We start from the raw sequence: 17,545 nt of genomic DNA on the forward strand, positions 1-17,545 counted from the left end.
TACTTGCCTAGCATGCACAAAGGCCCAGATTCGATTCCTCAGTACCACATACATAGAAAAAAGCTGGAAGTGGTATTGTGACTCAAGTGGTAGAGCTCTAGCCTTGCGAAAAAAAAGTCCAAGGACAGTGCACAGGCCCTGAGTTCAAGCCCCACGACTGACAAAAAGAAAAAAGAAAAAAGAAAATCCCATTGAAGCACAGATAAGTACAACCTAAGGAAAAAACTAACAGGACACAACATTTTTAGGAAATGAACCAGTATGTTTATAAGTAAATTCAAGCTCCTGCAGAGTTCCAAAATTCTAGTTGGCCAGTTTCATTTTTCTAGTGATCTTGTCTCACAAAGTAATTATACAAATTCTAAAGAGGAGTTAACATTTGTGTGTGTGTGTGCACATGGAACATATACAAACATGAATGTATTTCTTGGGTGGATTTTATGGAAACACTACTATGGGACATAGCTCTACACAATCTGAAATATGAAATAAAATCTTTTCATTTCATTACAGGTTCACTCCTGTAATCCTAACTACTTGGGTGGCTGAGATCTGAAGATCTAGGTTTGAAAGCAGCCTGGGCAGAAAGAAGTTTGTGAGACTCCTATCTCCAGTTAGCCACCAGAAAGGTAGAAATGGAGGTACAGTTCAGGTGGTAAAACATCAGCTTTGATTTAAAAAGTGAGAATTTGAGGTTTTGAATTCTAGTCCCAGCACCAGTACGAAAATAAATAAATAACAAATATAACCAAAACACTGTGGTCTATTTAAAAAATCATAATGAAAGAAAACAAAAAAGTCTGAAAGCATTCTTAATCATGTTTTGAGCACTATGATGGCTTTCTGGAGTGATAAGCACACTGTATCTTTTTTTTTTTTTTGCCAGTCCTGGGGCTTGAACTCAGAGCTGTCCTTGGGCTTTCTCAAGGCTAGAGCTCTACCACTTGAGCCACAGCACCACTACTGGCTTTTTCTACATATGTGGTACCAAGAGCTAGGACTAGAACTTGGTACCACTAGGCCAAACTCCCAGCCAAGCATGCTGCTGCTGCTTCTTTTGGGGGGTATTCTGTATCTTTTAAACTCTCTACCCCTTTTCTTTCAGTCAATTGTGGAGTGGACTCAAGTAAGATTTTGATCTATTTTGATCTTTTTTTTTTCCCTTGGACGTACTATTGCTTGAGTTCAGGGCCAGTCATCCAGTTGAGCCAAACCTCATTTTAAAGAAGGGATCATGTGTCTTTAAAGTTGTTTGAATCCTATAAATTGATGTGAACATTTCAGTGGTTTACCACAGCACAAAATTCTTATTTCTTAGCCTCCTTATATTTATTAATTTACCCATTACACATCACAAGATCCTTACCTTCAGCTGGTCTCTGCCACATGTCCCAAATCCATCTTGAATTTTCTTGCCTGTAACTTTTTCTCATGTCACTTCTACAAAAATGTATCTAACCCGGGAAGGAATGTTTGGTAGCTCAGAATGGTGTCAAAAGTCTATCTTGTTGCCTCAGGGTCCCAAGTAATAGGATTAGCCATGCCAACCAACCACACCTGGCTAAATCCTATCTTTCCACAGTCCTACTTGCTCAAATGATCCTATACTGGTTATTTCAATCCATAATAATTCAGTTACTCTTCTGCAGAAAGAAAAATTATACTACCAAAGTCTACTTTAATGTTTATCATTTGAGAATCTAGTGTTATGTTACATGTTGACCTCTTACTTTACCAAGTAGTTAAAAGCTTTTTCAAACAGATAGGAGAGGTATGCAAAAACAGACACACGGTTTGATCAAAAAAGTTTTTGAGCAAAATAGTTTTATAGGAATCTGTACAAGAGAAATAAGTTAACACATGACAGCTAGGGTTGATCCCCAACTAAGTGGTAAAAGATCTAATGTTCACTATGTGTACACTATTTGTCATTGTTATCTAGATTTATTTTCTTTTCTCCTACCTAGATGCAAAAACAACAACAACAAAAAAATGAAACTTTAGGGACCGGGAGTTTGGCCTAGTGGTAGAGTGCTTGCCTAGCATGCACGAAGACCTGGGTTCAATTTCTCGGTACCACGTATCTAGAAAAAAGCCAGAAGTGGTGCTGTGGCTCAAGTGGTAGAGCTCTAGCCCTGAGAAAACCCAAGGATTGTGTGCTCAGACCCTGAGTTCATTGCCCAAGACTGGCAAAAACAAAAAGAAAAAGAAACTCTAGGCTTCTTAGCTTTGGAAGGTTAACTATGAGATGAGAAAATCTGGAAGTTACTACAGGAAATGCTTAGCATGGAGCCAGGCGCGGTGGCTCAGTCTTGTAATCCTAGCTACGCAGTGGCTGAGATCTGAGGATCGTGATTCAAAGTCAGCCTGGGCAATAAAGTCTGTGAGTCTCTTATCTCTATTTAACCACTAGAAGACCTGAAGTGGGGCTATGGCTCCAGGGGCAGGGAGGTAGCCTTAAGCTCAGGAACAGAGCCCAGGCCCAGAGTTGAAACCTCCCCCATCCATCCCCCAAAGTTAGCATGGTACATACAGTCCACTTATACACTATGCAAGAATAATACTTTCTTACCAGGATTATTCTGCATTAGAGCAGATACTATATATGCCATAATGTACTCAGGTATCTACAGGCCTGGCAGCAGCTCTGTTCTAGTACATGTGAAACTGGAATCATGGCTATGAACTGCTTGGAAATACAGTTAAAAATTAACTTTAAGGTATTTAATTATCTGCCAAGAAAAGGAGACCTTAAACACTAGAACTTTAACAGCTATAAAAACTTTTAAGCAAAACTTTTACGTACTCATTGTATTTTTTTGTGTGTGTGTTGTGGTAGGCAAGTAATTGTTTTAGTCATAGTAAAACTGAAGTTCTGAACTATTTTACCTGGAACGATCCAAGAATATCCTTTAAAGGCTCTTCATAAAACTCGTCTCTTCCAAAGAACAGCAGCAACTCAAAGAAACTCCTACAATGAACAGATGAATAATGAAATGATTATGGAAGGATTGTCTAAACTAGTCACAAAGTCTGGCTTAACCCAAGAATAAAAGGGATAGGTAATATTTATGCAAAACTAGAATGAAAATCACTATGAACTTATGTATTCATGAATGACAAAATTTTTCAAACTCCAAATTTCCCTTGTTTACCAGTACTCATTTTTTGGCACCTCCTTTTTAATGAATTACTTGGAAAATATTGCAAATACTTGTGCTTTTAGTAATTTATAAGTTGCCTCCCCTCCCTTCTCTTTTCTTTTCCTTTTGGTAGTATTAGGACTTGAACACAGAGCTGATGTGCTGGTCTTTTGAGCCTCCCCTCTACTCCCACCTTTGCTTGCTGCTTAATACTCCAATTTGTGTCTGTCTGGACTGGCTTCAAAGCACAATTTTCAAATTTCATTCTGCTGATTAGCTAGGATTATAGGCCTGGCTTACATTGTATTTTTGTCAATGGTTTACCTTTAAAACAAACTGTTTTAAGATTGAAATTTTTAAAGGTAGGCATTAACTATTAGATAGCCTAAAAAAGCCACTTGTATAAGAAAATAATTACATTGCACAGAAAAGGCAAGTGAATCTTTTCAACCATGGAAAACCATTCTGCCTCATACAAAGAAGTAAAACTATAAAGATGAAAATCCCCTTCTATTTAAAATAAAATAAAGAGTTCATGCATTCTGTGATGTCTTTCTAATATTAAAACCAGACCATTATGTCTTGTTGAAGGGATTGTAAATAGGACTACTATTTCTTTTACAGTTCTAGCACTTGAGCCGCAGTACCACGTCTGGCTTTTTTCTATATATGTGGTGCTGAGGAATTGAACCCAGGTCTTCATGCATGCTAGGCAAGCACTCTTCTACTAGGCCAAACTCCCAGCCCCAGGACTACCACTTTTAAGAGCAATAATTTGAGACTGCATACATGTCATTTAACCTACCAATTACATGAATTTCATCCTCCAGCTAAGCACATGTAAGTGCAAAGACATGCATACAAGCCTAAATATCAGATTCAAAAGCAAAAACTCAAAATCCAAGTTCTGACCATCAAGGAAAAAGAAAACTAATTACAAATACACCCACACCATGGAATATAATACAAACAGAAATTAGAATATTAGTGATGATATTTATATCAATAAAGAAAAAACCTAAAGAAACTGTTCAGGAAGGATGCAGGCATATTCATTAAACTACTTGCCCATGTCTTATTTTTGTTTCCTATGGTCAACTGCCTTGGAAAATTTCAGAACTAGACAGTTCATAAGTTTGAAATCATGTGCTTTTCTGATTTATGTGGTTTAACTGTACACTGTCCAAAGACAACATGGATCATCCTTTTAGCCAGGGTATCCACAGTATGTTTGCTATCTGCCATTATGGTCACTTAGTAGTTGTCTCAGTTATCAGATTATCAAGATATTGTAGTATTTGTGTTCAAATAAGCCTTATTTTATTTAATAATATTCCTAAAGCACAAAATAATGATCGAAAAGAGATCCCAGAAGATAAAATATAACAATGTTACAATAAATTTGAACTGTGATTCAAAGTTAGAAGCAATAAAGGAAATACAAAAATTTTATAGACAGTTAAAACTTCTTGACTTTTAAAAATTCATTGAAGACATAACCACTATATCCAAAGCAAAGATAAATGTAAAATACACATTGTAACTTATATAGCAAAAGATCTTAACATCCCTAATAGATAAGCAGCTCATAAAAGTTAAGGAAATTCCAATTAATCTCTTTAAAAAAACAGGATTAAAATATAAATAGGTAGCCCACAAAAAACATAACCCAAAGTTCTGAAAGTTTTAACTTTGTATCACTATAAAATAGTGCCTGAGACTGGATAATTTATTTTTTTAATTTATTTATTTATTTATTTTTTTGCCAGTCCTGGGCTTGAGCTCAGGGCTTGAGCACTGTCCTTGGACTTTCTCAAGGCTAGCACTCTACCACTTGAGCCTCAGCACCACTTCTAGCTTTTTGCTAAGTATGTGGGGTACCAAGGAATCGAACCCAGGTCTTCGTGCATGCTAGGCAAGCACTCTACCACTAGGCCAAACTCCCGGCCCCAAAACACTGGATAATTTATAATTAATACAAATATATTTGACTCACAAATGCTGGAGGATAGCAAGACACCACAGGTCTGAAGCCTGGTGATGCTGTTCAGTACTTCACCTTGTACACTGTACAAGAAAGCTTCGACTTGGGCCTAGTGGCTTTCCTTGGACTTTCTCAAGGCTAGAGAGCTCTACCACTTGAGCCTCAGGACCATTTCTGGCTTTTTTTCCCCAAGGCTAGAGCTCTACCACTTGAGCCTCAGCACCATTTTTTGATTTTTTTTCTATGTATGTGGGGTACCGAGGAATCGAACCCAGGTCTTGGTGCATGCTAGGCAAGCACTCTACCACTAGGCCAAACTCCTGGCCCCTCTGAGCATTTTTTTGCTCAAGGTTAGTACTCTACCACTTAGAGCCACAGCACCACTCTGATTTACTGGTGGTTAACTGAAGATTAAAGTCTCATGGACTTTCCTGCCCAAGCTGGCTTTGAACCTCAATCCTCAGATCTCAACCTCCTAAACAGCTAAAATTATAGGAGTGAGCCACTAGCCCCAGACCAAGCAATGTCATTTTACTTCACACACAGTTCTCTACAAGCATTTTTAGAGAACCAGGCCTACTTTAAGAGACCATGGCAATTCTCTGCTAACCAGAATGACTGCAATCATTCAGTTCTGGGATTTAGCATTAAGCTTGACAGGGTATTCCACAGTATTAAAAAGTAAAGTGCTTGAGAATCTGTTTGCTACATTTCCATTTAACTAGAACGGTTATTAGATGTTCAGAGTTAAAACTAGAAACTTAAGTGAACAAATGAAGTTTTCTTTTTGAGAAGCTTTTACAAATTGTTTCTTCCACAGAATAAGTCTTTTGTATGTGTATATGTGTATGCTAGTCCTAGAACTTGAACTCAGGGTCTAGACACTGTCCTTGAACTTTTTGTGCTCAAGCTTAGCTCTCTATCACTAGAGCTATAGCTCTACTGGCTTTTTTACTGATTAATTAGATATAGTCTCACAAACTTTCCTGACCTGGGTGGCTTCAAACTGCAATCCTCAGATCTCAGCCTCCTAAGTTAAGATTATAAGTGTGAGCCACTGGCACCTGACTAATAATCTATTCTTAAAATACATCAACAAGTATGTTCAGAAGAAGCAAAGAGTACTTACACAGCAAGACTACTCAAAACATATTGTACATGCTCACATTCATCTGGGAAGGATGCACTGGCTGATGTAAAACAACAAAGTGCGGTCTGAAGAACTTGAAGTTGGGGCAGAGGGACCTGCCATCTTCCAGCATAATCTTCAACTACCTGTAAGGTAGCAATCACATAATTAGTATAAAAGTTAAAATCTTTTCTAAACAAATGTTCTATACTTAGCGTATCTTAGCAAATACATCAAAATTTACTCAGTTCATATCAACTATCAGTCTGAAAGGGAAGTTTCTCATGTTACCATCAAATCTGCAAAAAAATAATTCACACATACACACAGACATTAACTGGACCAAGTTCAGAACCTTCAGTTATATATTAAGGACCATGAATCTATATTCTTTAGCAAAAGCACATAGTCAATTACTAATATTGTTGTCCATTTTTCCATATGTTCACAGAATGGCATGAGACAAATTCATGATGAAGAAAACAAAACAAAAAAGATGAAATCTATATATAGTGATCTGTAACATCTCTCCTATCCAAAATAATTCATTTTACTAGAATTAGTATTTAAAAATAATCTGATTTGATGAGCTCTAATGATAGTTAAAGACAAAGATACCTTTTTCTTACTACTGACAACCATTTATGTAAACTTCTTGGCTTTTCCACTCAAAACTAGTGCTTACCACTTGAGCCATTGGTAAGTCTCATGGGCTTGCTGTCCGGGCTGGCTTTAAACTGAACCATGACCTGCAGATCTCAGGCCCCAGAATAGCTAGGGTTGTAAGTATGAGCCGCCATCACTTGGCCCGAATTTTTTCTTTTTCTTTTTAATGAATTCAGAATTCTGGCATTGCAGGTGCTACTACAGGAGATCTGAAGAAGCAAAAAAGCAAAGAGAAAGGAAAAGATATGGTCCATCCTAAGATTAAAGAGTCTAGAACAATTAAAAGTAAAGTAAATGATAGGTAAGGGTAAGAAACAAGAATCTGAAGATATATTGCTTTTACTAGATACTAGAAAATAAACATCAAATATCAAAAGCAACTTCAAGCTGGGTGCTAGTGTCTCACACATGTAATCCTAGCTACTGAAGAAGTTGAGGATTTAGAGATCTGAATCACAGTTCAAAGCCAGCCTGGGCAGGAAAGTCAATGAGACCCTTATCTCTAATAAACTACTCAAAAGGCAGAAGTAATACTTTTTGGCTCAAATGTAGATTGTTACCCTTAAGAGAAATTGCTTAGGGACAGGGCCTGGGCTCTGCTGTCTGAGTTGAAACCCAGGGATGGCACACACGCACACGCGCGCACACATACACACACATACACACACACACACACACACACACACACACACACACACACACACAAGCAACTTCATCTCTGGTACCTGTGAATATGTGACATAAATATGGGCACAGTAAGAGCACTTTTATCAGTAGTCCAATAGGCTGATGAATTTCAGGAGGCCTGACAACAGCCTAGGTAACAAAATGAAATATGAATATGGAGAGAAAAAAAACAAACAAAAATAAAAACAAGGGCAGAACAGTAGAGCTAAGGACATTGCCTGGAGCTTTAACACTACTGGTGACATGTACTTCACAGAAAGCAGCAGAAGCTATGATTACACATTTATTTCCGCACAAGAGTACTAAGATCATACAAAATAAAAAAAAGCTCTTTAATATGATGAAATATAAAGTAGGGAATATCGAAATATATAATGAGGTTAAGGATGGGATGGGGAAATGAGAAAGAAGGACAGATGTGGTAACATTATTAATCAAGTTACACTGTGTTTATAATAAACATAAATAGGTAGGTCCCCAGCTGAGCCAGTAAGTCAGATCAAGCTGAAAGCCAAATTCAAATCCCAGTATCACAATCAGTGGGGGAGAGGGGCGGGGGGGGGGGGGGGAGAAGCAAACATTTGCCCTGCCTTCAAACCGTATAATTTATAAATGTATTCAGACAGCTGTAGTATATACAAGTTTAATACTGTTATGTGTTAAAAAGTTGCTGATTCACCATTTAAATTCATGTTTTGGTATTGGGCTATCATCAATCAATATTCTTTAACTAGAAAATAAAAATTAATTTTCTTAAATGTTAAAAAAGTAAACTGAAATAGAGGACATCAATTAAGACCTGGTACCTGGGGACATTTGTAAACTATGCATAAATACAGAAATTCATATCCTAACAGAAAGGAAGAAATGTTTAGGGGCAAGAACACTAACTCTCCCCCAAGTCAGACAACTCAGTGGCATAATTAACCACTTAATGAGACTGTCCACCCAAATTTAAGAACTAGGTATGGATTCTAGCAGATTACACACCACCCTAGCTGGTATTATAAATCAAACTGTCTTGGGTCTTTTCTATATGTTACAGTTTAGATATGAAGTATTTTGAAACCTTGGTCCCTAGTTGTCTAAGTGTCTGGATCTTATCAAACTAATGGATTAGTCAATTGGTAGTTACAATTTGATGATTTTATTGGAAAGTGATAGAAATTTTCAGAGGTGGGGCCTCATAAAAAGATCACTAGAAGTATTCTTGTCTAAGGTCCATTCATATACTTTCCTGCTGTGCTCTATATGTACACTCCCTACTAAGTACCATGATGCTTTGCCTCATCTCAGACTCAAAGCAACAGAACCAGGCAACTGTTGCAGAATGTAATCTATGATATCCTGGGCCAAGTAGCTCTTTCTTCCATTTAGGTTGTTTTCTGGGGTATTTGTTAGCACAATAAACTAACTAAAAATAAGTGGCTCATATCTCTACTTCTTGCTGCTCCATGAGTGAAATCTGATATTTGACATTCTGAGATAGCCAAGACAGGCAAATTTTCAACCAAAAGACCCTTCCTGAAGAAAAAGGAAGACTAGCAGGAAGGCTAAAGTGGGAGAGCACTTGTCTGCACTGGTCTACAAAGTACAAGACCAAATTCAACCCAGGTAGTTTAAAAAAAAGGAAAACTTAGTGGGGGGGGGCAGGGAAGGATGTAGGCTCAGTGGTAAGTACAAGCTGAAGGATCCTGAATTTGATACAGCACCACAAAAACAGCCAGCACCAAAACTACCATTTATTCCAGGGATTCAATATTAGTACCCCATGCAATATTGTAACATTCTTTTGGGTTGTGTCTCCATATTCAAGAAAAATGCTAAATATTTTAATTATGCAACACCATTAAATATTCACGATGGCCTTAAGTGCTACATTGGTATACAAAATTCAAAATAATAAACCAAGACCTAGAACTGTACATTTTTCACATCTTACTACCTACCAATAATTTCCAAGTTTCTGTTTAGTCTAATGTTTTCCAAACTCTAGTAAACATCAGAATCAGCCTCATAATATGAAAGACCATATCCAACTATTTCAGATTAGATGCCAGTATAAAAAGTAAATATTTACATATCTAGTCAAGTTTATGAATATAAGTTAACACATAGGAAATCAAAGCAGTAAATTTAAGAAAAGATAAATGAACTTTAGCCCCTAATTTTATACGTTTTTTCCTCTTAACTATAAGCTATTCATACTCCTATAATAAATCTGTAATATTCGAGAAAAAATTCATTGCCTACATATAACCATTAACATCTTGATATATTTCCTTTATCCTATTACATGTCTTGGGAGTAGGTGCTTCACCTCTCTTTCTCAGCTGCATCATTTAGAAAATGAAGGTATAAATAGTGCTTATAAAATTGTTACAAATAAATGAAAATCTAGGACAGGTACTGACATATTTTTTTTCTTAAAGTGCAAGGGAATAGCTTATCTTCTACCTTAAAGACTCAATGCCGCTGTATTATGAAAACAATCACAGAAAACATAGAAATAAATGGGCAAACTATGATTATCAGCAAAATAACGTACTGCTGCTTGTACCACAATGGCTTATATTAAAGGTTCATTACTTTGGTGTGCTGGAGTTATTGTTGAGTTGTAGTTGTTGAAATTCTTGAAATTCTTTGAAATTCTTAAGAGAATCTGACTAAAAACTGTGGACCCGGTCACAAAGAAAATTGAAATATAACTTCTACTAAGCACTTAAAGACTTGAATATGTAAATGTTCTTACGGATTTTTCAAGAAATATTCTTTATTGTTCATTAGATCACCTTTTAAAACATTCCCTCCTTCTAAACTTCAAATGTCACTACAGTGAGAATGAACGAATTTGCTACAGTCAAATTTGTGATTTTTTTTCACTTGATGTTGGATTTTATCTTTTTAGGTTACTACATACTCACTGTAAACATATTTTTTCTTTATCTTTTTGGTTTTTTTTTTAAGTTTGTTGGTCATAGGGCTTGAATTCTGAGCTTGGACACTCATTGTTCCTGAGCAATTCAGCTCAAGGCTAATGCTCTACCACTTTGAGACAGAGCACCATTTCTGGTTTTCAGGTGGCTAACTGGAGATAGTCTCATGGACTTTCAGAGAATCCTGATCCTCAGATCTCAGCCTCCTGAGTAGCCTGGATTACAGGCATGAGCCTGCAAACATTTTTATGACTAAAATATTTTACTTTATGAAAGTTAAAAAAAGGCCTCACTATTCTAAAAGGTCAGATTACTACTGAATTTTTTATTCCTTTTATTAACTATAAGTAGTGATATGATTAACAACTTCATGTCCACATTTACATTTTCCAAAAAATAAATTCTGTAAGAATAATGACTAAGTCAAAAGGTACCTAAATAATGATGATTGTGGTACAAAAAGCTGTTAGCTTTTATTCCTTTAGATGAAAAGGAAATATATTTTTTTCCATACACTCTAATTAGCATTAATATACACTACGGGATTCTTTTAGCTGGGAAACCTTTGGCAAAGGTCCTTACCATCAAATTATGGTAAGTAGACAGATAATAAATCCCAAAAATATGTATTCATTTTATTTGGAGTTGGTAGGATTTCTCAACACTAAATATAAATAATACATGGGGCCGGGAGTTTGGCCTAGTGGTAGAGTGCTTGCCTAGCATGCACAAAGACCTGGGTTCAATTCCTCCGTACCACATACATGGAAAAAAGCCGGAAATGATGCTGAGGCTCAAGTGGTAGAGCTCTAGCCTTGAGAAAGTCCAAGGACAGTGCTCAGGCCCTGAGCTCAAGTCCAGGACTGGCAAAAAATCAATTAATTAATTAAAAAAAATATATATATATAATACAAAGTCTGAAACTTTAAACTTTATTATTTATAAGCATTTAAAATATATGCTCATACCATCTTACTTTAGAAACATAATAAACTGATTCTAATTTTTTTATATTGAAAATAACTATGATGTATTGCATACCTTTCCTTCCCAGCAATTATCGAAGTTGTAACTATACATAAAAATAGGGAAAATATGCTGTGAGCCAGTGATTCATACCTGTAATTTTAGCTGCTCAGAAAGCTGAGATCTGTGAGATCAAGGTTCAAAGCAACCCCAGTCAGACAAATCCAAAAAATTCTTATCTTTAATAGAAATAAGTCGAAAAGTGGAGGTGGGGCTCAAGTGGTAGAAAACCAGCCTTGAATGAAAAACCTATGCAAGACTGCAAGCACCAAGAAGGGAGGAGAAGGGGTCAATGCCTGTGTGCTTAGTGCCCAGGGCATTTAAGCTTCAATATACACAGAAATAGAGAGTCATTCAGTTCTTTCCCAATTTACTATTGCTTTGGAGTTAAATACACAGTATTAAAGTACAAAATTAAATACAGAGATTAAAGTACTGGGAGCTTATACAACAAATTTACACAAATGAACTTCCTTTCATATTTTAGGATATTACTATCTTACTATCCCATAAAATTCATATGTATTTAAAACAGGATATTTACTAGATTTTGGTCATTTAAAAAAAATTTACCAAATACTTCCCACAAATCTCTGAAATTCATAACATTTACACACTGAAAGAACTATTTTTTAAAAAACAGGGAGGCATAGTAGTACATGCTTGTACCAGGTGGTCTAGAGACAAAGGTTAGGATCATCCATTTGAGGCCAGACCATACAAAAATAAATCCCCATCCCAACCAATTAACAAAGCTTGTTAATTCAGATATGTGGGGAATCTTGGTCCAGAAAGCTAAAAAATACACAAATTGAGTCAACAAAAACTAAAAATATTCACAGAATATGTATAAATGTGTGTATTTTTGTCATGAAGGTTGTGGGGCTTGAATTCAGGGCCTGGACATTGACTCTGAGCTCTTTTGCTCAAAGCCAGTGCTGTATTGCTCTGGAGTCTAATGGGCTTTCCTGTCCAGGCTGTCTTCAAAACTTGATCGAATCTTAGCCTCCTGAGTATCCAGGATTACAGGCACTCAGCTTCAAGAATTTTTTAATACACTGTGGAAAATGAACTATGTAACTCATGGGCAGGGACAGGAAGGGGAAACTGGGGAAAAGTAAAGGTGAGGGTAACATTGTCCAAAACAGAAATGTACTCATTATCAATCTGACTTATGAAATGGTAACCCTTCTGTACAACACCTCAGTGATAACTTTTGCCTCAGGTGTAGCCCAGGCAGTAGAGCATGAGCCTTCTAAACTTGGAATCTAGAGTTCAAACCCTAGTAACACCCTCCCCAAACCCCCCCACATACACACAAAAATAGCCTAAGAAACTATTTACAAGGTTAGCTGTATTATGTAAGCTATATTTCAAGACCAAGGATTGTTTATTCCTAAAAAATTAAGCTTGGGTTTCTTTAAAAGACATGGACATACATCTTATAAAAGCAAAGGGGCAAACCTATTACGATTGCTCTCTTAGATACAGCAATGTTACAAAGCCCTCCATGGCTGCTTAAAAATTACTTGAGAATGATCAAAAACTTTTTTTCCACAAGTATGATTATACATGTAAAATACTAAGAATCTGAAAGTAAAGATTCCAACAAGGTTTCTTAATCTAGGTACTATTTTTATTGTAGATCAGTCTTTTATTGTTAGAGTTATAGTGCACAAAAGGAGGTTCAACAACATTCAGGCCTCTCCCCCACTGGCTGCAGGTAATAACAATTAAAAATATTTTAGTATTGCCAAGTGTCCTCTGCAGGAAACAAAATCTGAGAATGCCTGCAATAATGTTGCAGAGAAAAATGTAGCTGTTTTTCAGATCACTGTTTCATCAGGACTATTTGATTATAAACAGTATGTTTACAAACAGAATGTAAGAATGGTTACATTTCTAAATTTCCTTTTAAGTTACTGTGGGATACAAAGTATAAACTGTCAACAGATGAGATTATCTTTAATGCCCCTCTTAAGCTCTCAGAGCATTTAGCAGGACAAAGTACTAATACCTTCTATCTGTGGGCTAGGTACCCCACTAAGAACTTTATGTTCATTATCCCATTTTATGTCCATGACTTCTTCATAGAAATGCTGTTAAATCTACTGTGGTTCAAAATAATTTTTTAAAGTCTACTTTCATTAATATATCACAGTACTTCCAGATATACTTAATGCTCACTATATTTTCCCTGGTACAAAACTAAGAATAAAGTATCTTAAGGTATTTAGTTTTCAATTTATTGCAACTCTAGGAATTAGGGAAATGTGTACAACACCTAACAAATCAAAGAGACAGTAATGATTTCACCACCACAATATAATGAAAGATTACTTTTTAAATGCTTTATCCATTATACCTATCCTATATTAAGAACTTTTCTTTGCATCCACTTTTCTCTCCACCTCCAAAATTCGCTTTATTATTATAGGCTTTATGTGTAACTTCAGTCGGTAGATACAGAAGACTGAGTTTAAATCCTTCTATTTATCTCTGAAATCTAAAATCAGGCCTGTTTTCAAATGTGTTAACTTTATCCTTCAGGTTAGGCTCTCAATACTGTGACCTAGCCTACATTAGCAATTCAGCATAAATCAAAGGCTGGTTATTCTTAAGCAATATTTGAGTCTACTAATGGGACAAGGAAAGGTCCATTTTTATAATGTCTTCTGTTTTACTTTTCCTTTTGGTAAAGACACAAAAACTTTCCCTCAAAAGAAGTGTTCCTCCTTCCATTCACTATACAAGAAGGTGTGATTCTTACTTCCCTCCAAGTAGGGCAATAAATTGGAGGATTTCTCCTCAATACCACTAGGCTAGATATGTAATTTATTTAGTCATCTATCCACGTGTAAATTATCCATGATTAAGTAATTTACTAACAAATGAAAATTACATAATATAACCCTACACAAGTATTAAGAAATCAAATCATTAAAAAAATCATTTGGGTTAAGGTTATATGTTTTCCTTAAATTATGGTATTAGTATTCTATCAAGGAGAAGACAAAATTCACCTAATACAAATGATTCTTTTATTCCATCTAAAATTCACAAAGCTTTCCTTCAAGGATAAGGGAGAATAGGAACCCCAAGAATAGATCAATTGGTCACATAGAGCATTACAAAATATGTATTGAGGTAAAAGCTGGTTCTATGAAAGTACACTGGTATAATTTAACTCATAACTTTTTTTGGGGGGAAGGCAAGAGAGAGGTTGGTCCTAGGGTTTGAACTCTAGGCTCTGAAATCTCAATTTTTCCTACTCACAACTGGTATTCTACCACCTCAGCCACACCTGTAATCCAATTTTCAGTCGTGGGGTTTGTTTTGTTGTTTGTAGTATCTGAGTTTAAACTCTAGGCTTTGTGCTTAGAAGGCACTCCACAGCCCTAGCCCTCATTCACAACTTAATAATATCAAAGTCTATAGGCCTTCTTGCTCAGTTTTATTTCCCTGGATATTCAGGAGGTATAATTTTATAAAATAGTCAAGTTCATTTGTTCTAGAAATATTTTACTACCAATAATCAAACACGGGTTTGGTTTTTAGTTGACTGGCCATCCTAGTGTCTAGGCCTCCCAAGAGTGAAAACATGGTTTCCACAGGCTAAATTTGTTCTTAAAACTAATTTTAAGAAGCAAAATAATAGCTAAACACTCCCCAAAAATGTTCTAGTATGCAAATAAACTGCAAATTCTTCAGTAATAAAAGAACAGTAGATCAGGTAAGCTTTTTTTTTTTTTTTTTTTGCCAGCCCTGGGCTTGAGCTCAGGGCTTGAGCACTGTCGTTGGACTTTCCCAAGGCTAGAGCTCTACCACTTGAGCCTCAGCACCACTTCTGGCTTTTTTCTATGTATGTGGTACCAAGGAATTGAACCCAGGTCTTTGTGCATGCTAGGCAAGCACTGTAGCACTAGGCCAAACTCCTGGCCCAGATCAGGTAAGATTTTAAATCTAACAAAAACTGAACTAGGGGTGTAGCTTGTGACAAAACATAGACTCCAGGTTCAATACCAACATTAAAAAAAAATAAAAAGTAATACAAAGTCAAGTTAGTGATATAAAAGGCAAAACAGAAAGATACAAAAATGTTTCAGATTATGAATTGTATACTAATTTTCAGAAGTTTAAAATTCCTGTAGACACAAAATCGACATCAATAAAATGGTTTCTAAATGGACAACCTCTATCTTACAAAGCAAATGTACTGGTGACACAGAACTTCAATGAATGTCAATTATCACATTAAAAAAAATACAAGAAAGTAAATAAAGAGCATTAAGAGAATGTAATCCACCCTTTATAACCAAGGTAGTTTAAGCCTTCAAAATATGAACTTCACCATTTTCCCTCCCGCTTTGAAAAAGCTTAAAACGAATTGTCAGCAGATATGATGCCCAATTCTTGTTAGCATCACTTCATACTTATGACTAGAATGAAATTAATAGCAATGTTGTAGAAACTGTTTACTTATTTGTCCACTTAACAACTTAGCTGACAGAAAAAAAAACTGAGGCATAGAGACTGGTTAACAAAATAAGCCGCTAAAAAGTGATGAAGCCAGTATTTAAACCCCATATATACAGGATATGAATTTTAAAAGAGGTGGGATGAGAAAGTTTTGTTGTCGTCGTTCAAAAGGGTTTTCAAAACAAGTGTGGTGGGTGAAGAAAGTGAAATTGTAAATGTGCATAAGAGATTTACACAAACTTGACTCCCTAAACAGGTAGATTGGTATTGCATTTGGAAACGCTAGAACTATACCTAAAAGTAAAGGCAGTACAGGAAGTAATTTAACGTCACTCAACACCGAAATTAACGTGACAAAACTACATAAAGGACGGATGGGCTAACCTAAGTAGAGAAATAGTTTAAGGAAAAGGACTTTCCAAGGAGCAATTAGGAAACACGGCGAGCAAGGGGGTTGGAAAGATGACTATCACACTCGCTTAAACGCCCCATCCCCCGGGCTGGGGGGGAAGAAAAGAAAAGAAAGAAAAAGTGCGAGTGCTTCAGCGCCAAAACCCCAGGGGACTTGGCACTGCAGAATTTGGTGAGGGGATGACAGGAGACCCTGGCCGAGGGGGAGGGGTGGCGATGACAGGAGAGGAGCAGGCAGGGACGGGGCAAACCCCCCGTCCCCGAAAAAGAGGAAGGGGAGGGGGCGGGAAGGAGTGGCAGAAAACCATACCCGAGCTTGCAAATCCAGTGAGGACCCGGTGAGAAACCCAAGAAAGGCGGGACCCTCGAGCTGGAGGGGGTTCTCCGGGCTGGGGAGGCACGTCAGGACCGAGCTCTCCGGCCGGCTGACGCTTCCCTCCAGCTCCCCAACCTCGACAAACTCACTTTCTCTGCAGCCCCAAGTCCACAAGTCACCCGGTCCAGCTCCGCGCCCCCCGCCCCACGCCGGATCCGGGCAGCCCTGGAGGGCAGGGGGCTCCCTTCACTCCCCTCGCCCCGCCGGAGGACCGAGCGCCGGACACAGCCCAGACCGGTGAACCGCCAGGCCGGGAGGCGCCGAGAGGCCCAGGACCGGTGACAAGTCGGGGCGGCCGACGACGGGCGCCTCACCTGACAGAAGCGTCGGCAGTAATCCCGACTGCTGATCCCGACGCCGCCGCCGCCACAGCTGCCGCGACCAGAGCCGCCCCTGCCGTCGCCCGCCGCTCTGAGTCCGACCGGGCCCGGCGGGGACTCCACAATGGCCACGAGCTCTTCTCCAAGGCGCTCGGCCTCTTGGTCGCTCTCTTCCTCCGCCATGAGGCTCTCGCCGCCCAGCGCGTACCAGCCCCTGCGCTGCCGCCGCCGTCGCTGCCTCGGCTAACCTCCTCCTCCTCCAGTTCCCTCCCCCTTCCCCCGCCCCAGCCGGACAGGGGCCGCTCCGCTGGGCGCTACTTCCGGCTCCGCCCACCCACGCCCCCTGTTCTTGTTGGAGGAGTTTGGCTGCCAATCACAGAACCGCCCG

At 37.9% G+C, this 17,545-nt stretch overlaps 1 protein-coding gene across 1 annotated transcript in view; it reads right to left on the bottom strand.

Moving 5' to 3' along the window:
* Znf654 (zinc finger protein 654) overlaps positions 1-17,363 on the bottom strand; it is a 35,634-nt gene extending 18,271 nt beyond the window's left edge. Inside the window, exons 1-3 of the mRNA XM_090347801.1 lie at positions 17,152-17,363; positions 6,257-6,402; positions 2,890-2,971 (exon numbers count right to left, since the gene is read on the bottom strand). Of these exons, the coding sequence (XP_090203927.1) occupies positions 2,890-2,971; positions 6,257-6,402; positions 17,152-17,340 (417 nt within the window). The 5' untranslated portion in view covers positions 17,341-17,363. The remainder of the gene's footprint in view (positions 1-2,889; positions 2,972-6,256; positions 6,403-17,151) is intronic.
* Positions 17,364-17,545: the final 182 nt, after the last annotated feature.

This window comes from Megascapheus bottae, chromosome 1 (assembly GCF_031878675.1).
Source record: "Megascapheus bottae isolate mThoBot1 chromosome 1, mThoBot2.hap1, whole genome shotgun sequence".
Lineage (NCBI taxonomy): Eukaryota > Metazoa > Chordata > Mammalia > Rodentia > Geomyidae > Megascapheus > Megascapheus bottae.